This window comes from Myotis daubentonii, chromosome 16, assembly GCF_963259705.1.
Source record: "Myotis daubentonii chromosome 16, mMyoDau2.1, whole genome shotgun sequence".
NCBI lineage: Eukaryota > Metazoa > Chordata > Mammalia > Chiroptera > Vespertilionidae > Myotis > Myotis daubentonii.
Window position 1 is genome coordinate 33,335,792 of NC_081855.1, and position 20,636 is coordinate 33,356,427.

General features: G+C 40.3%; 1 protein-coding gene across 6 annotated transcripts in view; it reads right to left on the bottom strand.

The window, feature by feature from the left end:
* The window catches only part of TRIM37 (tripartite motif containing 37), a 162,652-nt gene that overhangs the window by 83,993 nt on the left and 58,023 nt on the right, over positions 1–20,636 (bottom strand). For 5 of the 6 annotated variants that reach the window (XM_059669638.1, XM_059669642.1, XM_059669637.1 and 2 more), the window contains exons 20-24: positions 19,986–20,114; positions 19,446–19,635; positions 16,665–16,783; positions 3,799–3,909; positions 2,445–2,523 (exon numbers count right to left, since the gene is read on the bottom strand). In XM_059669638.1, the coding sequence (XP_059525621.1) occupies positions 2,445–2,523; positions 3,799–3,909; positions 16,665–16,783; positions 19,446–19,635; positions 19,986–20,114 (628 nt within the window). Of the gene's footprint in view, positions 1–2,440; positions 2,524–3,798; positions 3,910–16,664; positions 16,784–19,445; positions 19,636–19,985; positions 20,115–20,636 lie in introns of those variants that run through there. The other variant, XR_009449184.1, reaches the window with a different exon arrangement.

The window sequence follows — 20,636 nt, forward strand, 5'->3', positions numbered from 1 at the left end:
TCACCGCATCTCCGTGTGGGGACTTGGGTACTGTGACTCAGGCGGAGGGGAGCGCATGGGAGCCCAGGTGCTGCCCATGGCCCAGAGGTCAGCTGGGACTTGCCCTTCCATGCCAGACGCTCACACTTCGATCGTCGGCCAGGCCTAGGGACCACACCCGTGCAGGAATTTTGTGCACTGGGCCTCTAGTATGATTACAAACTATGTTCCTACATGTACATATCTATGCTAAAGTTTCATTTATAAATTAGGCAGATTAAGAGATTAACAACAATAACATAGAATAATTATATTAACACTCTCCAGTAATTCTTCTATTTTTCAGTCCAAACCTATTCCTGAATCTACTTGATGCCACTCATTTCAGGGGACCCCTTGCTTAAGTCTTCCTATGGGCTCAATTCTTGCTGGTGCAACACAAAGCAGGATGGTACCAGATTTTATCACGCTACAAAACAGCGCACAATTTAAAATGTATGTTTCTATCTGGAATGTTCCATTTAATATTTTTGGATCATAGGTAACTGAAATCATGGAACACAAAACTGTGGATAAGGGGATACTACCGTATATAGATTAATGACCCAAGAAAATCGCATGGCTAAATCACTCATGCTAAGAAGCTCTTACAAGTAAATTTCCCCAAGTGAAGAATCTATTCCCAGGCTTCTCTTATTTCTTAAACACATGCAGTTTCACATATTTTGAAAAGAAATAGAATTACAAAGGCATATGGAAAAGCACTCCGTTCTATATCAAAACTACATAGGTCAAGAAATGGCTAGGCAACAGTGAGAGATTCAAAGTGTCAATCACTTATGTTTATGGATTTATTTTTTTAAAAAAACCTCATTTTTCACAATGGTTTGCTCTCAACACTAAAGGTGCAAAATTCTTACATTATATTTTCATCTATTACAATGTAGTTAGAGATAAGAAAAAGCTGGATTAAAAATATGATCTCATCAAAATGTAATGACCATGAGCACATTTCTATCTAATAGAAAATGTTAGATCACTGCATGACAAACTACATAATAATTATACAATAGCATGCCAATTAACATGTTAGTAAACAAGTGCTAAATTTTTACTTTTCCTAAGATGATAGTTCTTAAATATTTTCAATTAACTTTTAAAGAGAAAAGGTAACCATACATATTAAGGACATTATAAATAAGTCTCTTAACTTCCCATGCATTTACTAACAGTCTACAGAGCTCAACAGCCTCTATAATATGCAGGCAATATAAATAGAAAAAATAAAAAAGGAGGCTTCCTGTCCCACTTCTAATAAATTGCAGAGGCATAATATTTTCTCAAGTTCATTTTATTAACAAAAAGAGCAAACTGTTTTGAACAAAAGCAAACCATGAATCATAGCAACCGGCAACACATTAGACATGGAAAAGTGAATATTAAGTAAAATATAAGCAGATGAGATGCCTCTCACATGTATATATATTCATGCTTTTTCAATAGTCTCAGTCAACTTTCAGTGTAATTTTCACCAACAGTCTAGCAGCTCAAACACAAATGCAGGAGCACAATGGCAAAAGTTTGGCAACTACTTTGGGCTCATTGCAAGTATGAAAGAAACCTATACCACAGTTTCATGCAAACCTGCAATTTGTATTTCTTAAAATGTCCCTGACATTGAAATCAATGTCCAACTAATGAAAAAAAGGAGAACAAGAGGACATTAAATACTTGTACTTTAGAGGCAAAAAAAAATGAGATACTTTAAATGATCTTATACGCGTTCATGTAACCAGGAATATAACCAATCCACATTAACTTATTTACTAGTAAAAATACACTTGTAAAAGTCACACAATAGAAAGATTATGAGCCATTGATCAGTGTGCCTGCACTTGAATAAACACACGAAAAGATAAATAAGTTAACTTTAGTTAGTGTAGTGTTACTTCAGTCATTCACATAATAAAGTATCTACGGGACAGAATCTACACAGAAGTAATTTTTCTGTTCACTAATCTACAGGCACTAATGAAACTATACACTGATTAAAACCCAAAAGCCAGTCACTTAAACACAACTGAGCATCTAGCCAAAAACAGGACAGAACCAGTAGCGAGCATCACTGAGCACATGCACGTCTCTGGGGACATTTTTCGGTAGTTACTTGCTCTTCTGTTGTAGTCGACAAACTGCTCTTTAAGAATATACTACTTTACTAAATTAATTAAGGACGACATGTTTATTTACTACATCACACAGAATTCTTCCCACACTTTTTTTCCTGTGTACTAAAGTCTTCTAGTAGAATTGTGCTACTTTCTACAGTTTCATAATTATCATTTCAGGTAGATATGATGAAAAAAAATTAGACAAAATCTGATAGATGACAATTTGAGCACCAACTACAGCAAATTTCAGGGTCAAGATAGCTTGCAAGTCAGTTCTCTTGGTTTGAAAATTACCTTCCACTGTTGTCTTCAGTATTGAAGCTGAGATCTTCAAGGCCTATTTGTTCACCATCAGGAAAACTGGAATGTGTATCTAAGATAAAAAAGAAAAGAAAAACATTACATTTTCTAATGACCAGTATTTTTTTGCATGTCTTTATATGATCTTACCAAGTATGGTATTTAAGCAATAAAGACTTGCTGGGTTGTGAACAAAGCTGTCTTTAGGGAATTTGTGACCTGAGTCAGGTGCAAGCAAACACAAGGGGAAATAAAGGAGAAAAGAAAGGTGCAATAGATATCCACAGTTAGAAAATGAAAGGCATTGCCTCACTTTGTCCTCCAGGGACACTGTGGGGGCAGCTGGAGAAGGAACAGGAAGTGGTGACGTACACTCTGAAGACTGTATAAATGTAAAATGTATCGTAAAGCCAATTCAACTGCACATACAAACATCACAACAAACACCTACCAGCATTCAAAAACTTGCCAAACGTTGGCTGCTTCTTTTGGAAGGAGAAAAAACTACTAAAAGTGTTTTAATACTTAAAAATCATCAAATGCATGGCTCTCTATTAGACACTAGATAGGACATGAGGGAAATACGTAAACTATAAAGCTGACAATTAGCACAAGCCTGGCAACATTCGCATCCCAGGAATTCTTCTGAATGCTCAGATTGATCATTAAGGTCTCTGGATAAAATTAACAGTGGGTGATAGATGTTAACTAAACTTACTGTGGCAATCATTTTGCAATACATACATGTGTATATACACAAAACATGTTTAATACCTCAAACAAACCAAAAATATTAACAATGTGTTTCTCTCAGTGAGTTTTTTTCCTAAGACATTTTTGGGGGGAAGAGGGAATAATAACTTATGATTCCATTATCTGCATGTCTAGAAAAATCAGAAAAAGTTCTAGGCTATAAATATTTTTAAAAAGAAAAAAGTCAAACATCTGAAACCTCCCTAGGGGCTGGCAAACATCTACTACAAATGGGCAGAGAGTAAATACTAGTACGTAGGTACCACAGGCCACAAATGGACTCTGTTTTATAACTTTACAACAGAAAAGCTATTCTTAAAGGACCACAGGCTACACTGGAGCAGGTTCCCGACCCCTGCTTCACTCAGTAAGTAGCACCCATTAGGTGTCTGACCAGCCAAATATTACCTACTAATTTTCTTCAGTTCTCACCATTTAGTTTACCCCATATATATTAGTATTGTCTCATAAATGACAATAATTAAAACAGAAAGAGAAGCAGAAGTAGAAGAGAAGCAAAGCAGCAGCAGCAGCAGCAGCAGCAGCAGCAGAATTGGCTTTATTCATCTCTGTGAAGTGACACCAGGCTCTGCACCTTCATCCGGGGGCTGTGCTGTGAAAGAGTCGTTGAATCCGCCCAGGCTGGTGTGCTCTTCCTGCTCCTCGTTCTCGGTGTCACATTCCACATCACTGTCGCTACTCATTCCTGCCAGGAAAGAAGGGAAGAACATGTCTCTGACAAGCAGCCACTTCATGTGAAAGGCAGAGGAAATCTTACAACTAAACTGTGATTCCCACTGAATTTTACATTGAATGCCAAGACAATATAAGACACCACACAAAACAAGGAAAACCAACCACACAAACCTCAGTTCTAATTATTAGAGCAGTGGTCTTATTTTTGTCCTCAAAGATTAAAATTACCCTTTCCACAGTACCTGAATTTGAAACCAGTATTAATGTCATTATACTGAGAATTTTTTTTCTGAAGTCACACTGTATTTTCTAGAATCATAAACGATAATAGTAACTCTCAATCCCGACTGGACATACATATAATTGTTTCTAGCCTAAAACATATAAACATGTTACGTAAACAAAATACACATTTATCTGTATATGCATGTTTTAAAAAATTCCAGTAATTCTAGCAATAAATGAGTTACTATCCCATTTGGGCCTCCAATTTTGTATTTGTGTACTTCAGCTGATTTTTAAGAGAAAAAGTCTATAGAAAGTATTTCTATTACAAGAAGATAGTGATCAAGAAAATCTGAAAATCTATCTGCTACACACCCTTATAAATGGTGGAAAAAAAGTAACCTTAAAATATTATTTTAACTAAGAGCCACATTTAAAAGAAAGAAGTGAAAAAGCCACAGCTGCCAAAAGGAACAGGAGAAGGGAGACCAGTGGGTCCAGCATCACAGTTGTCCAGAGGGTGTAACATGAAGGTCTTTCACACTCCCTTGGGGATCGGGAAAAAAAAAAATCTTTGGACCTACCACAGAAGGGAGTCGATGCTGAGACTAAAACTCTGCCGACTGGCATAGAAAGACAGCAGGGAATTTTGTCTGTTTTTCTAGGCTCAGTTCATATAAGAATTCAAACTAAAGCCTGTGTACTTATACAACTTAGGTTTGGGATTTAAAGTTAAGGTTCAAAGATAAGGAAATTAACATAAAAATTGTAAAAATTGGCTAGCAGCTAGGGTTATTTGAACAAAGCAAATGCAAAATCCTTTGAAGGGAAGGCTCTAGGTAAAGGGAGTAAGCACATCCCATCCAGTCTTTCCCACTGAATGGAACTATAAATGTGGACAGAATGCATGAAGCCGCTATTTAAGGACTCTGAAAAGTAAACAGAAACAAGCATATTGGTGTAGACCAGAATTTGAAGTACCACCAAATTGGCAGATTTAAACAAGACTCTGAGTCTCATAAAATCATATTAAAAATGCCCAGGATACAATCCAAAATTACCTCAGCAAATGAAGAACCAGAAAAAGATAATCAACAAACATCAATGCTGAGATGACAGAGATGTTGAAATTATCTAACAAAGAACTTCAAAGTAGATATAAAAATTCTCATGAACACTCTTGAAACTTGTTAAAAACCTCTCTGGAGGAATGATTCCACAATCCAGGTACAAAATTATCATAGAAAAAAGAAAATAAAGAATTCTTGAAGGGTAGGGTTGGGAGTCTCAAAAAGTTGTGTTCCAATCAAAATTTACAAAACAAACAAACAATGTGGATTACAACATTACAATCCACCTGAAGAGTCAAGCAGATATACAGACAGAATACCATGAATCTTTCACTATCATGAAATAACTTGTAAAAGACTAATGTGGAAAACAAAAGGATACTTTTTAAATTACTAAGTACTTCTAGAAATGAAAGATATAGTCATTTTAAAATTAAAATATTAATAGATGAATTTAGAAAGTTGAAAACAGGTTGCAAGCTTAAAGACAGAACTGAGGACATTACCCATACACCAAAGAAAAATGAGATGAAAATTATAAAACAGAGGTTTAAGAAACAAGGGGATAAAAGGGAGTGTTTCAAACATACTGCCACAGAGATAGCAAAAATAACAAAGAAGAGGGATAATATATTAGGAGAAAGTGGCTGTGAATTTCCCAGGATTAATGAAAAATATTCTGAATAGAATGAAAATTAAAATATAACTACCAAGAGCTCTGGAATGTGGCTATAGCAGTGTTTAAAGGGAAAGTTACAGCATTAACGGCTTTTATTAGAAAAGAGAAAAAGATCTCAAATTAATGATCAAAGTGCCCACTTTAAGAAACTAGAAAAGGGAACACATAAACCCAAAGGGAGAAAAATAAAGAACAGAAATAAAATTATCAGAAAAGTAATTGAAAAAGCTTCTAAAGAGACTTTAAAAATAGCAAACAAAATCCAGTATCAGGAATAGAAGAGGGGACATCACTACAGATCCTACAGACATTAAAAGGAGAATAAGCGAATAGAAACAACTTAATGTGCATGAAATCAAGAACATGGATGGAAAGGACAAATTCTTTGATTCAGACACAAACTACCAAAGTTCATTCAGATAAAAATATAGATAAGCTGAATGGGTATTTTAACTACTAAAGAAATACAATTTGCAGTAAAAAGCAAACAACCAAAAACAACAAAAAACCACCTTCCAACAAAGAAAACTGTAGCTATAGATGGCTTCACTGGTGAACTCTTCCCCTTCTGTTTTCAAGAAGAGTTTATGTAGTACTAGAGGCCCGATGCACAAAATCTGTGCAAGAGTAGGCATGCTTTCATCCTGGCTGCCTACACCAACTTCCCTCTCGCAGCCCTGGCTCGAAGGCAGGTCTAATTAGCATATTAAGCTTTTATTATAATAATACTAGGGGCCCGGTGCACGAAATTCGTGCACTGGGTGTGGGGCGGGGGGGAGTGTCCCTCAGCCAAGCCTGCCCCCTCTCACATACTGGGAGCCCTCAGGCGTTGACCCCCATCACCCTCCAATCGCAGGATCGGCCCCTTGCCCAGGCCTGACGCCTCTGGCTGAGGCGTCCGGCCCGGGCAGCGGGGACCCGCAGCTGCAGCGGCCCCACGATCGTGGGCTTCGCTTTAGGCCCAGGCAAGGGACCCCTAGCTCCTGGGACTGCCAGCTTCGACCGTGCCCAGCTCCCATCGCTGGCTCCACCCCTACTTCCTGCTATCACTGGCCAGGGCGGAAAAGGCACCTGATTCTCTGATCATGGCTGCGGGGCAGGGCCCCAGGGCCGCCTTTGCCCTGCCCCCCAGCTCTTAGCTCCCCCCTGGGTTTCCGATCACTGTCAGTGGCAGGGGGCTTCTTCCTGCTTTCCCTTTCGCCTCCCTGCATTGTGCCTACATATGCAAATTAACTGCCATCTTGTTGGCATTTAACTGCCAATCTTAGTTGGCAGTTAATTTGCATATAGCCCTGATTAGCCAATGAAAAGGGTAGCTCGTACGCCAATTACCATTTTTCTCTTTTATTAGTGTTGATTATTTCTCCCTTAACTATTTAGAAGACACAGGCAATGTATGGATATCTCTGAAATCTCGTTTTTAAAGTATGTCTTTATTGATTTATTTTTTAAAATGTTTTTATTGATTTCAGAGAGTGGAAGAGAGAGAAACATCGATGATGAGAGAGAATCATCGATCAGCTGACACCTGTGTGCTCCCCCATCAGGATGAAGTCCGTAACCCCAGCATGTGCCCCGACCTAGAATCCAACCGTGACCTCCTGGTTCATAGGTCAACAACACTTAATCACTGAGCTACACTGGCTGGGCTGAAATCTCTTTAGCAAAGAAAAGGAGAGAAAAAAATTACTTCCTGCTCTAGAAAGTGAACAGTGACTGTTTAGAGACCAAACCACCACTTCCATGAAGCAACACCACCACCACCTTGTGGCCTTTCCTGGAACTGTTCTGAAAACAATAAAACCCAGTTCTTGAAATTTAGGCACAAATTTTACCTCTTGGAACTGGTGTTTCAGAATTTCTAATAGATAATAACCTTCAGGATGCACCACCTGAAATTCTCTGGAATTCCCCAAAACATAACTTATTCTTTAAATACTTACAACATTACAACATTTTTCAAACTCTTTATTTAAAAAACTGTTTAATTTGTAGTACTTCTAAGAACCGTAGGCTACAGTGAATATTCCTGGATAGTATTCAAATAATGTAACGTTTAGAACTTTTAGCAAGGTTTATAGTACTGCATATAGAATCTTAGGTGGAAAATGCCAATTAAAACAATTATTTTGTTTCCCAAACACCTATTTCTTATAACACTACTCATAAGATTCCTGTATAGTATAAACCCATGAATATTTACACAGCAGCTGACAAGGCCATGCACACTTATAAAATGACAAAGCTATATTAACCAGAACTGATTTGCTTGTGATCACTTCTTTCCCAGGTTCTCCTGTTTATCTTAACCTTTGATTCCAGGTATCAACATTTTCAGTTTCTACTTTCAACTTGCTGTAATTGGATTTCTTCAAACCAGTCATGTTTCTGTATTGATTGTTAAGATGAATTCTAACAGGAGAATTAGAGTAACTTTTCATTTTTTTATTTGAATCATTTTTCTCAGGATTCAGGAAAACATACATTTTTCCAAGAAATACTGCATGAAAAAACTACTACTGGTCTCTTATCAAGTCTTAAGATGTGGAAGTGCCCTAGCTTTGTAAATATAACGAGAAAGACAAATTAAAATTAGTCTCTTGACCTCTAGCATTTAATAGCTGGACTACTAGGTCAAAAGGTCCTGTACAACTTATTACCATCAGTAACTGAGAGAGAGCAAACACTTTCAAATATTTTCATTTTTTTGAAATGAGACTAGCCTCTATGCAGCAACAGGCCTCAAGCTATCTGCTATGCCTTGCCCCATATACTACATTAAGCAGTAATAATTAAAGCAAACTAGTGATGTTTCATCTACTCTAAGAAATTTGAGTACTGGACCTTTCTTGATCTCACTAGAAAGGTGTCAACAGGTTTTCACGCAACTGGCTGTAACTGATAGTAATAATAAGGTACCATTAAACATAAAATGTTTTAGAGATGTTAGTGTGGAAAAAATTTGAAATAGGGTATTTCTACATCAAGCGCCTACCACACTTTTTGAGCACCCTTATGCACAGTACTGTCTGTCCAAAGCCAACTTTCGAGTTGTAACTCCTCTAACGGGCGCTCAAATTTCTGATGCTTGGAAAATACATTAACCACTTGGTATACCAAAAACTTATGCTTCACCCGTCTTCTTCCTTTCTAACAGAACCCCAATATTGTTTCACATTACCATGTAAAATGGGCCACAGAGGGAACCAAATGTTTAAACTTTGCCAAGTTTCCTTTTCTTGCCAGTGATTGAGATATAAGAGGAAATTAGGATGTTGTTGAGGTCCTCTGAGAAAGGCTTTCCTTGTTGATAGAGACACACAGAAATAATCCTTCCTTACTCCCACAATGTGTTGACTCTATATAAAACTTAGAACTGCAGCAACCAACTTGTCATCCTGAGGGGAGCTGAGCCAACTCACTGAGTGGCAGAATAAAATTTGACAGTGAGTGGCTAAATTTTCCAACCCTTAAACTGCCTTATCAGAATTAGGCGAAACTTCTTGTTATTATAAGAGTAAATCTTTCATACTGTTTAAGCAAGCTAGTTTGAGATTTTGTAATATGTTAAAGGTTCTTAATCAATATTCCAAAATATTGATTTTGGAGCATCGCTTTGTATTCCCCTTAGATAGGCTGCCAGTGCGGTCTGTACCAAGTGTGCCACAGCTCTGCTCTGGAATGGGTGTTTTGATACCATGTCTTCACGGAAAGGGATCTATCTGTGCTACTTTATAGGAACTTAAGCAGAGCACGGTTTCCAGTTTTAGACACAGGTATCCTGTAGAGCAGGGGTGAGGCACCCTTATTCTGCTAGGGCCATTTGGATATTTATAACATCATTCAAGGGCCATACAAAATAATCAACTTAAAAATCAGCCTGCTATATTTGGTCAAACATTTAATTAACTCACCCCTAATGCCCTGGCAGGACCAGACCAAATGATTTCACAAGCCTCATACAGCCCGTGGGGCGGAAGTTCCCCAACCCCGCTGTAGGGTATCAACTGGGGGAAAGAAGGGGAGAGTCAAGCTTTTCAGCATTAAGCCATTAAGCATAAATTACTACAAGCTTTTCTCATATGGTCCAGGTTAGAAAGAAAAGGCTGGTTGATACATGTCACGTGTAAGAAAAGTCAAATTTTACTGACACTCAAGAACTTTAAGAGACCACTTCGGTACTCCCAAATTCTTACCTAGTAAATACAAATAATACTTTTTTTTTTTAAAGCTTCTTTAGACAGCTTGAGAAAGTGAGATGGGGAGAAAAGGTGGCAGTGGAGGAAGAAAAAAAGAGAGAGCCAACCCACAGTGAACTGACACAGAAAATTTTCTCTTAGGTATTTGGCTCCAATAGAGCCTTGTTGTTCTTAAGCATGGATACAAGAGAAACACACTGAACTTTCCACCAAGGTTTACCAGTGTGAAAAATAAAGGTTTTTTGAGAATAGGCTCCTGCCGATGATAAAATACTCACAGCAGTAAGGCCCCATTCCCCTCTCACAAACAAAGCAAATTCCAAAAGACAGGAGCTCCTTTTGTCCACTGTGCTCCCTCCTCCCAGCCTCATCACAGTCTCCTTCTCACTGCCTATCCTGAGACACTAGCGGTAAACTGACAAATGCAAGGGTGTCCTTCTGGGGCACTGTTGATCTGCACGTTAACAACAACTTTTCTTACTGAGTTTTAGGTGCTTTATATCATAAGATTCCTTACATAAAAGAAAATGTGTTACTGAGTAACACTGACTACTTAGTAAATATTACCAATTATTTTTATTATTACATATTTGTTCTTTAAGCTCCCTATAGACCCTATTACAGCACTCATTTTTTTTTTTTTTGATTTTTTACAGAGAGGAAGGGAGAGAGATAGAGAGTTAGAAACATCGATGAGAGAGAAACATCGATCAGCTGCCTCCTGCACATATCCTACTGGGGATATGCCCACAACCCAGGTACATGCCCTTGACCGGAATTGAACCTGGGACCTTTCAGTCCGCAGGCCGACGCTCTATCCACTGAGCCAAACCGGTTTCGGCATCTTTTTTTTTTTTTTTTTTTTAAATATATTTTTATTGATTTCAGAGAGGAAGGTAGAGGAAGAAAGACATAGAAACATCAATAAATGAGAATCATTGATTGGCTGCCTCCTGCACACCTGATACTGGGGATCGAGCCCACAACCTGGGCATGTGCCCTTGACTGGAATCAAACCCAGGACCCTTCAGTCCACAGGCTGATACTCTATCCACTGAGCCAAACCACTCATCATTTTATATTATAACTAAAGGCCCGGTGCACGAAATTCGTGCAAGGGTCCCCAGAGGGAGAGGGTCGGGGTCCCCTCAGGTCAGCCTGCACCCTTTCCAATCCGGGACCCCTTGGTCATACATCCCTTCTCACAATCCTGGACCATTGGCTCCTAATCGCTCACCTGCCTGCCTGCCTGCCTGGTCCCCCCTAACTGGCCCCCCCTGCTGGCCTGGTCACCCCCAACTGCCCCCCTCTGCCAGCCTGGTCGCCCCTAAGTGCCTCCCCCTGCTGGCCTGGTCAGCCTCAACTGCCTCTCCCCATCCCTGCCAGCCTGGTTGCCCCATGCAGCCTGCTTGTCCAGTCGTTTGGTCATCCCTCACTAACCCCCCTGCCGACCTGGTCATTCATAGGCAGCCATCTTGTGAGGATGTGAGGGTTAATTTGCATATTACCTCTTTATTATATAGGATAGGCTATTAACCGGATTCTTTGAAACTGACGCAGTTGTTTCAATTGCTCTCCTTGCCTCCCTCCCACCACCCACACACATAGGGGTGAGGAAAAGTAGATTTACAGTTGTGAGTATGCAAAACATGGAATTTTCTTGTATTATTATTAACTAGAGGCCCGGTGCACAAAAATTTGTGCACTGGGGGGGGGGAGGGGTCCCCTCAGCCCGGCCCGTGCCCTCTCGCAGTCTGGGACCCCTCGGGGGATGACCACCTGCTGGCTTAGGCCCGCTCACCGGGGGATTGGGCCTAAGCTGGAAATCAGACATACCTCTGGCAGCCCGGGAGCCCTCGGGGGATGTCCACTTGCCAGCGGGAGCAGGCCTAAGCTGCAGTCAGACATCCTTAGTGCTGCTGAGGAGGCGGGAGGCTCCCACCACCACCGCTGTACTGGCAGCCATCAGCCTGGCTTGTGGCTGAGCAGAACTCCCCATGGGAGCGCACTGACCACCAGCGGGCAGCTCCTGCATTGAGAGTCTGCCCCTGGTGGTCAGTGTGTGTCATAGTGACCAGTCATTCCCAATTGTTCTGCTGTTAGGCTCAGTTTGTATATTACCCTTTTATTATATAGGATAGAGGCCTGGTGCATGGGTGGGGGCTGGCTGGTTTGCCCTGAAGGGTGTCCCGGATCAGGGTGGGGGTCCCGTTGGGGTGCCTGGCCAGCCTGGGTGAGGAGCTGATGGATGTTTGCAGGCTGGTCACACCCCCTTCAGGGTGGGGGTCCCCACTGGGGTGCCTGGTCAGCCTGGGTGAGGGGCTGATGGCTGTTTGCAGCCTGGTCACACCCCCTTCATGGTGGGGGTCCCCACTGGGGTGCCTGGCCAGCCTCGGTGAGGGGCTGAGGGCTGTTTGCAGGCTGGTCAAGCCTCCCCCAGTGGGGACCCTCACTCAATGGAGGTTTGGCCAGCCTGGGTGAGGGACTGATGGCTATTTTCAGGCTGGCCAATCCCCCCGGCGACGGAAGCTTCCAGCCTCTCCTTTTTTTCTTTTTCTTTTTTATTCTGGGATTTATTTACTTTCTATAATTGAAACTTTGTAGCCTTGAGAGGAGCTCAGAGCTGGCCAGGGTGGGAGGGAGGGAAGCTTGGTTTCCTCCATTGCCAGGGACAACCAAGCTGCCTGCTTGCTCCAGCTCTGTGGCTACCAGCTGCCATCTTGGTTGGGTTAATTTGCATATAGTCACTCTGACTGGCTGGTGGGCGTGGCTTAAGACATAGTGAAGGTACGGTCAATTTGCATGTTTGCCTTTTATTAGTGTAGATTCTTGTATTCCTTATTTTTCCTTTTTGAACAACTATAAACCTACGTTTGCCAACCCCTGTATATCCAGTATACTGGAGAGCTATAACCTGCTCCCATTTGTAATCAGGAACCACTCTGGCAAGTAATTTAAAAAAATATATATTTTTAATTGATTTCAAAATGGAAGGGAGAGGGAGAGATAGAAACATGATGAGAGAGAATCACTGATCGACTGTCTCCTGTATGCCTCACACTGGGGATTGCGCCTGCAACCTGGGCATGTGCCCTGACTGGGAATCAAACCATGACCTCCTAGTTTATAGGTCGACACTCAACCACTGAGCCATGATAGTGAGGCAGGCAAGTAATTCTCAAGGAGTGGTCATCCCTGGTTGAGTCATTCAACTGAACCAGTGGCTCTCAACTGGGGATGACTGCTTCCATGGAGACATCTAGCAATGTCTGAACATTTTTGGTTACTGCAACTCGGAGGAGGTAGTACTGAAACCTAGTGGGTAAAAACAGGATGCAGCTAAACATTCTACAATGCACAAGGCAGCCTCCTACAACAAAGATCATCTGGTCCAAAATGTCAATAGTGCCACAGTAGAGAAACCCTGAACTAGTAGGTTCAGAAATTATCAGCATCATATGCAATGTCAGGCAAATTAGAAGTATTTGTCATAAATGCTGCATTAATAAAAGGAATTCTAGTACATGCTGTAGTAATTTAAGACACTATAGTTTATAATCATATATATAAATATAGGCAAATAAACAACTACAGGTCCTTTAAACAAAGAACAATCATAATATTTCTTTCTTAATGTTTTAACAATCAACACTTCACTTTTAAAATCCTTTCCATTTAATTTCTTCTACTGAAATAATGCTGCTCACACCACAGGAATACCAACTAAGAGGGAAGACCAAAATGTTGAATGTTCTTTCACTGAAAACCTTGAAAATGCCACCACTCACATGCCCTCTCACAGGGTAGCCAGAGTGCTGGCACCTGTATGCATGCTTTTAGCTACAACTCATCAATCACTGAAATTAAAATAAGTGCAGAGGTGGAAGGTGGCATTTTTACTGAGATTTTTAAAATTTTCAATATCAAATATTAATGAAGTTGACTCGTGGTTCGGCTAACATAAAAAGAACACAGCAAGGGCAATACACATAAGCCCTGTTTCAAACACCTTCCAAATTACAAAATGTCGTCTATACTTTTAGATAAAGAATGAGGAACCTGAAAGAACATGTAGAATAATAGAAATGTAACTGAAAATGAATTTGCAGGTTTTTTTTTTTAAAAAAATGGTTAAAGTATGGAATACTTCTACAAGAGCAAAGCAGTACAAACATTAATCAAGACTCACTTTAAAAGATGAAGGATTGAGAGGAAACCAAGATGGCGGCATAGGTAAACACCTGAAATTGCTGCCTCACACAACCACTTCAAAAATACAACTAAAGCCGGAACCGGTTTGGCTCAGTGGATAGAGCATCGGCCTGCGGACTGAAAGGTCCCAGGTTCGATTCCGGTCGAGGGCATGTACCTGGGTTGCGGGCACATCCCCAGTGGGAGATGTGCAGGAGGCAGCTGATCGATGTTTCTCTCTCATCGATGTTTCTGACTCTCTATCTCTCTCCCTTTCTCTCTGTAAAAAATCAATAAAATATATTTTAAAAAAAAAATACAACTAAAAGACAAAACGGACATCATCCAGAACCACAGGAAGGCTGGCTGAGTGGAAATTCTACAACTAGAAGGAAAGATAAAAGCACCCTGAGACTCAGAGGAGGTGCGGAAGTAAAGTGCAGAGGTACAGAGGCGCACGTGGAAAGGGCTGGCAACTGAAGATGCAGTTGTCTTTTTCAATCGGGAGGGAGTCACATGCTCCTGCTCTGAACTCCAGTTCCAGGTGAGCCTCCAGGGACCCAGACTCATATGGGGAGAAACTGGACTGTCTGGCAGCGGGCGGAACTGGAGGGCGGCTTTCTCCCAGAGGTGCTTGCAGTGATTTCCGAGGGACACTGAGACCCGGGGCCTCTTAGGGCAGGACTGAGGATCAGCCATAGCTGTTTGCTCTGCCCTGTTGATTCCCTGAGACCCCACCCCACCCAAGCTGTGTGCAGAGGCTTTTGCATATGAATGACCTGGCCCTTTGCAATCTAAAATTACCTAACAAACTGCAGCTGGGTCAGAGAGACCCAGAACATCCAAAAGAAGGCCCAAGGCCCCACAGCAGCTTGCACTGCTTCACAGATGGGCCTCATCTGGGCACCTCCAAACCCCAAACAAGGAAGAGGAATCTACAGATCTTTCCGTAGCTCCTGCTGGGTAGCTTCAGGCAGAGGCTAAATTAGCACCTCCTTAGAGATCCAAGTGCCAGTGTACCCAGTGGTCAGAGTGGGACCATCCAGATTACAACTCCTCAGATCCATAAGGGACACACTCAGGGGGCAGACTCTGAGCACCAAAGCCCCACTGAGGCAAGTCTTGCCCCATAAGGGTGTCTTCAGCACAGAAGTTCTCCCACCATAGACACAGCTGATTCTCACAGCCAATTGGCCTGGAGGTCAATTCCTCCCAGTGATACCAACTACAATCAAGGCTTAACTACAAGACTGTGCACACAACCCACAAAGGGGTGCAACAAGAGTGTCCACCTCAGGTGATTGGGGAGGCTGAGCCACTGGGCCCTATAGGACACCTAGCACAGAAAGCCACCTTATCAACACAATGAAGCAGCCAAAATGCGGAGACAAAGAAACAGGTCACAAATGACAGAAATGGAGGAAAGCAAACTACTGGATATAGAGTTCAAAACCAAACTTAAGAGGTTTTTCAAGAATTTTCTAGAAACCGCTGATAAATTTAGTGAGACCCTCAAGAAATCTAGTGAGACCCTCGAGGATATGAAAAAGGACCAACTAGAAATTAAGCATACACTGACTGAAATAAAGAATATCATACAGAGATCCAACAGCAGACTAGAGGATCACAAGAATCAAGTCAAAGATTCGAAATACGAAGAAGCAAAAAAAACCCAACCGGAAAAGCAAAAAGAAAAAGAATCCAAAAATATGAAGATAGTGTAAGGAGCCTTTGGGACAACTTCAAGTGAACAACATCTGAATTATAGGGGTGCCAGAAGAAGAGAGAGGGCAAGATATTGAAAACCTATTTGAAGAAATAATGACAGAAAACTTCCCCTACCTGGTAAAAGAAATAGACTTACAAGTCCAGAAAGTGCAGAGAACCCCAAACAAAAGGAACCCAAAGAGGACCACACCAAGACACATCATAATTAAAATGCCAAGAACAAAAGACAAAGAGAGAATCTTAAAAGCAGCAAGAGAAAGAAAGTCAGTTCCCTACAAGGGAGTACCCATACGACTGTCAGCTGATTTCTCAACAGAAACTATGCAGGCCAGAAGGGAGTGGCAAGAAATATACAAAGTGATGAATACCAAGAACCTACAAACCTGGGACCCTTCAGTCTACAGACCGACACTCTATCCACTGAGCCAAACCGCTCTATGCACTGAGCCAAACCGGCAAGGGCGCCTCAATAACTTTTTAATTAACCAGTTAACTGCCACACATCCAAAACGGAGACCATCCCCACATGCCACGATATTTTGAATTTCATTGAGTCTATACTTGCCTATGGCATACAAAGGGTTAAACCAACCAATCCCCACCACCACCACCACCACCACCAAAAAGGTCATTATTCCCACCTCCTGCCTAATTATGACTTGTCATTCCTTACCTTCCTCAGGGGCAGCTGAAGCTCCTTCAGGCAGTATAGCCTGTAATTCCCCAGTTTCAGAATTATTTTCCAAGTCAGTCATTTGCATTCCTTCCAGACGACCTCCTTTAACATTAGCCCTCAAAGAAGAAGAAAACAACTTGATATTTTTCTATAACTACTCACTAATAATTGTATATTTTCTTCTCCTGAAACTGAGGATATATACCACTCATGTCTAATAGTAAATTTCAAGTTCGTTTTTTTTTTTAAAAATATATTTTTATTGATTTCAGAGAGGAAGGGAGAGGGAGAGATAGAAACATCAATGATGAGAGAATATCATTGATCGGCTGCCTGCTGCACGCCCCACACTGGGGATCGAGCCTGCAACCCGGGCATGTGCCCTGACTGAGAATCGAACCATGACCTCCTGCTTCATAGGTCGAAACTCAACCACATCGGCCGGGCTCAAGTTTATTTTTAAAAATTCACTAGAGGACTCACTACAAAGGTTATAAAATGGACTATATCGGTGTCAACATCATGGCTGTGATATTGTATTAGTTTTACAGTGTTATCATTAGGAGAAACTGGTTAAGGAATACAGGATTCTATGTATTATTTCTTTTAACTGCATGGAATCTACAAGAAAAATTTCAATGAAAAAACAGAAGTCCAAAATAATATTTTCTCAGCAATATGGAAAACCTTTTAGAAATATTATTAAGAAAACAAATGCATCTTTTGTATTAAAAAAGCTATATACTCACAGTTGCTTAAATATGCATAAAAACTGAGAAGACACATACATCCTATATAATAAAAGGCTAATATGCAAATTATCCCCTTGACCAGGAGTTAAACCAAGGGGCAGGGCCGGACTGTCAAACACTCATGGCCGCTCCCCCCAGTCAGCCTGGCCAGATCGGCCCCAATCACAGCGGGCCAGCTGGACCCCACCCATGCACGAGTACGTGCACCAGGCCTCTAGTCATATACAAAAAATTAACAGCAGGAATGTATGTGGGCAGGCGATGGGAAAACTAAGCAGATGGAAGACAAAAATGGGAAAATTTTCATTTAATAGTCTTTCTTTTGTTTACTTTTCTGAACCACTATTATTTAAAATTTTTGCTTACACTACTTTAAATCAGGAAATGAAAAGAAGACCCAAGCTGATGATACAATTAACTGTAAAATGAGGGTTATAGTTAAGAGCTGCAGTCACTTATAAAGAATTTTACAGTCTAGAAAAAAGTCTACGTTTATATACATTTAATGTTTATGGCTTAAAGGCAGACATAAATATCTCCATCAAAAATGTAAAAGCTAGTTGTAGCTTCAAAGTGAAAGGAACATGTATAAAATCAGGCTAACTAATGGAGAGGACAAGTTAATCACCAATGATTACAACACCTTTCCATTGCTTCAACTTGAGCCAAAACAGAAAATTAAACTACCAGCTATCCTTTTAGGTTTGGTAATTGTCCAGATCTTAAAACTGTATGAAGTTAGTACATAAGAGATGTAAATATTTCTCTAAATTTAATTCAAAGTCTCCAAAGTAGAACCATTCCATTTTTTAATTATAAATGTACTTAATATCCATAAAATAGATCAGCAGATGGATATTATGTAAAGCGCATCTGGTACATTCATAGACAATCACTCTATCTTTTGAGGGGATGGAAGTTTAATTGACATGGCTGGGGTTTGAGCTTATGTTTCCTAGGAGATAGATAAAAGTGCTGACTATTACATATTATCATTTTGGGAAATTCCAACTATGAATTTTGACAACACTTTCATAAGAGGAGAGGAAAGGTGAAATAAAAAAGTGTTAAAATAAAATTTCCAGAAGTGCTTTGTTCCACACAAAGTATGTGTAAAAGGTCTATGAGGTACAATATAGCCCAGCAAAGATGTCTTTGAAAAGTGTGGCACAGATGGCAAAAAAAAAATGGCTAACACACACAAAAAAATATCAGACGGCAGAGGTCATATAAGGTTTCACACTATTATTATCCTAACTTCAGTGAAAATGAGCTCCAACATAAACTAAATTTCTGGTACTATATCATCCCATTAAGAAAAAAAAAGTGACTATAAATACAGCGGTAACAGGACAATAAAGGAACCCAACTATGCTGATGATCTGAAAAAAAAAAAAAAAGTAGCCGGAACCGGTTTGGCTCAGTGGATAGAGTGTCGGCCTGCGGACTGAGGGGTCCCAGGTTCGGTTCCGGTCAAGGGCATGTGCCTGGGTTGCGGGCACATCCCCAGTGGGAGATGTGCAGGAGGCAGCTGATCGATGTTTCTCTCTCATCGATGTTTCTGGCTCTCTGTCTCTCTCCCTTCCTCTCTGTAAAAAATCAATAAAATATATTTAAAAAAAATAAAATAAAATAAGAAAAAAAAAGTAAGGTTTTAGATACTTTTTTATTTATTTAAATCCTCACCCAAGGATATTTTTTTTGATTTTGAGAGAGTAGGAAAGAGGGAGAGGAAAAGAGAATGAGACAGAGAGAGAGAGAGTGAGAGAAACACTGATATGAGGAAGTCACATGGATTGGTTGCCTCCAGCATGCATCCCAACTGGGGCTAAGGATTGAACCAGAGCCCCTTTGGTATGGGGGCAGCAACTGAGCAACACTGGTCAGGGCAGGTTTCTGATACTTTAAAAGTTGCACTTTAATACAACAAATGAACGTTTTCTCTGCTAACCAATTAACATACTAGAAATTTATTTTGTTCGTTATGAAGCTATTATTTCATTTCATAAACAAAAACTTAATTTACCCCAAGGTGACCATCTTCCTCCTTTTCTCAACAGCAGGTAAGCCATTGATAACTGCAACCACAATAGCATTTGAATCCAAAGCCTGACTCTGCAGGTCTTCAGATTTCGGCAGAATATCACCAAAACTGCCATGTGTCAAGGCTCGGGGAGAACTGTGCCTGCTCCCAGACTGAGAGCTTCCTGGGGAAACTACAGAAAAGGAAGGGGATATTCAGATAAAAGGAAAACAAAATGTTCTCTCTCAGATTTCCACTGCAGATCTTATCATACATTTTTAAGCTACAGGAAAATGCAAAAATAATTTTAAAATATATCATAATCTTTTTGATGCCAACTGTTTAAAATTAAGGCATCCAGAATATGCAACCTAATGGCTGCATTTTTTTTTTTACTGATGGCTCTAATTAATCTGTTGTGAGATCAAGGAGGTTTTGAATCACGTTTCAGCATTATGGTAGAGTCTAAAGCTATATGTAAGATCAATTTTGAATAACAGACTTCTACCCATGAAAATTACATTTTGAACTCTTCAAATTTACCTTCAGACAGAGGTTGACAGTCTCCCCTTGAATAGCTATTTTCCCCAGGGTCTACTGCTCTTCGAAGTGATAGACTACCTGCTATACTGGACCGAGCTGGCTTGGGTGAATTACTCTTCTTATTTGTGGCTGCAAAGACATTTAAAAACATTTCTGAATATGATAAAATAGCACAAAACTCACTACCTAGGCAGTCAGAGAAAGGTTTAATCTTAACATGCAAGAAAGGTATTCTAGCTACTATGTCAAAAATAAACAAAACAAAACAGAGGATGCTTTGGTCCCAACTGGTTTATTAGGGGTTTTATTCCAAAAGCACTCCTACTCTGCTGCTTGTGGAGCAGTGTTAACTTACAAATCTAAAAAAATAAGTCAGAAACTTCAAAAGAAAAATCATACCAGACATAGACTCTAATCTCCATGTAATTAAACTAGTATTAACAATAAAAATATAATCGGTAAACACTTGGAAATGATAAAATATTACTGGTTTGAAAAGAAAATGCTTAACTAGAAATGAACCACAATTATAATGCTTTAAGATGTTTATGGCTAAATCAGTAATTAGCAGAAATGGATGGCCTTAAAATGAATTAGAAAAAACTGATACTAAATGGCCTAACATGCAGAGACTCAAGAAGCTATAAAAAG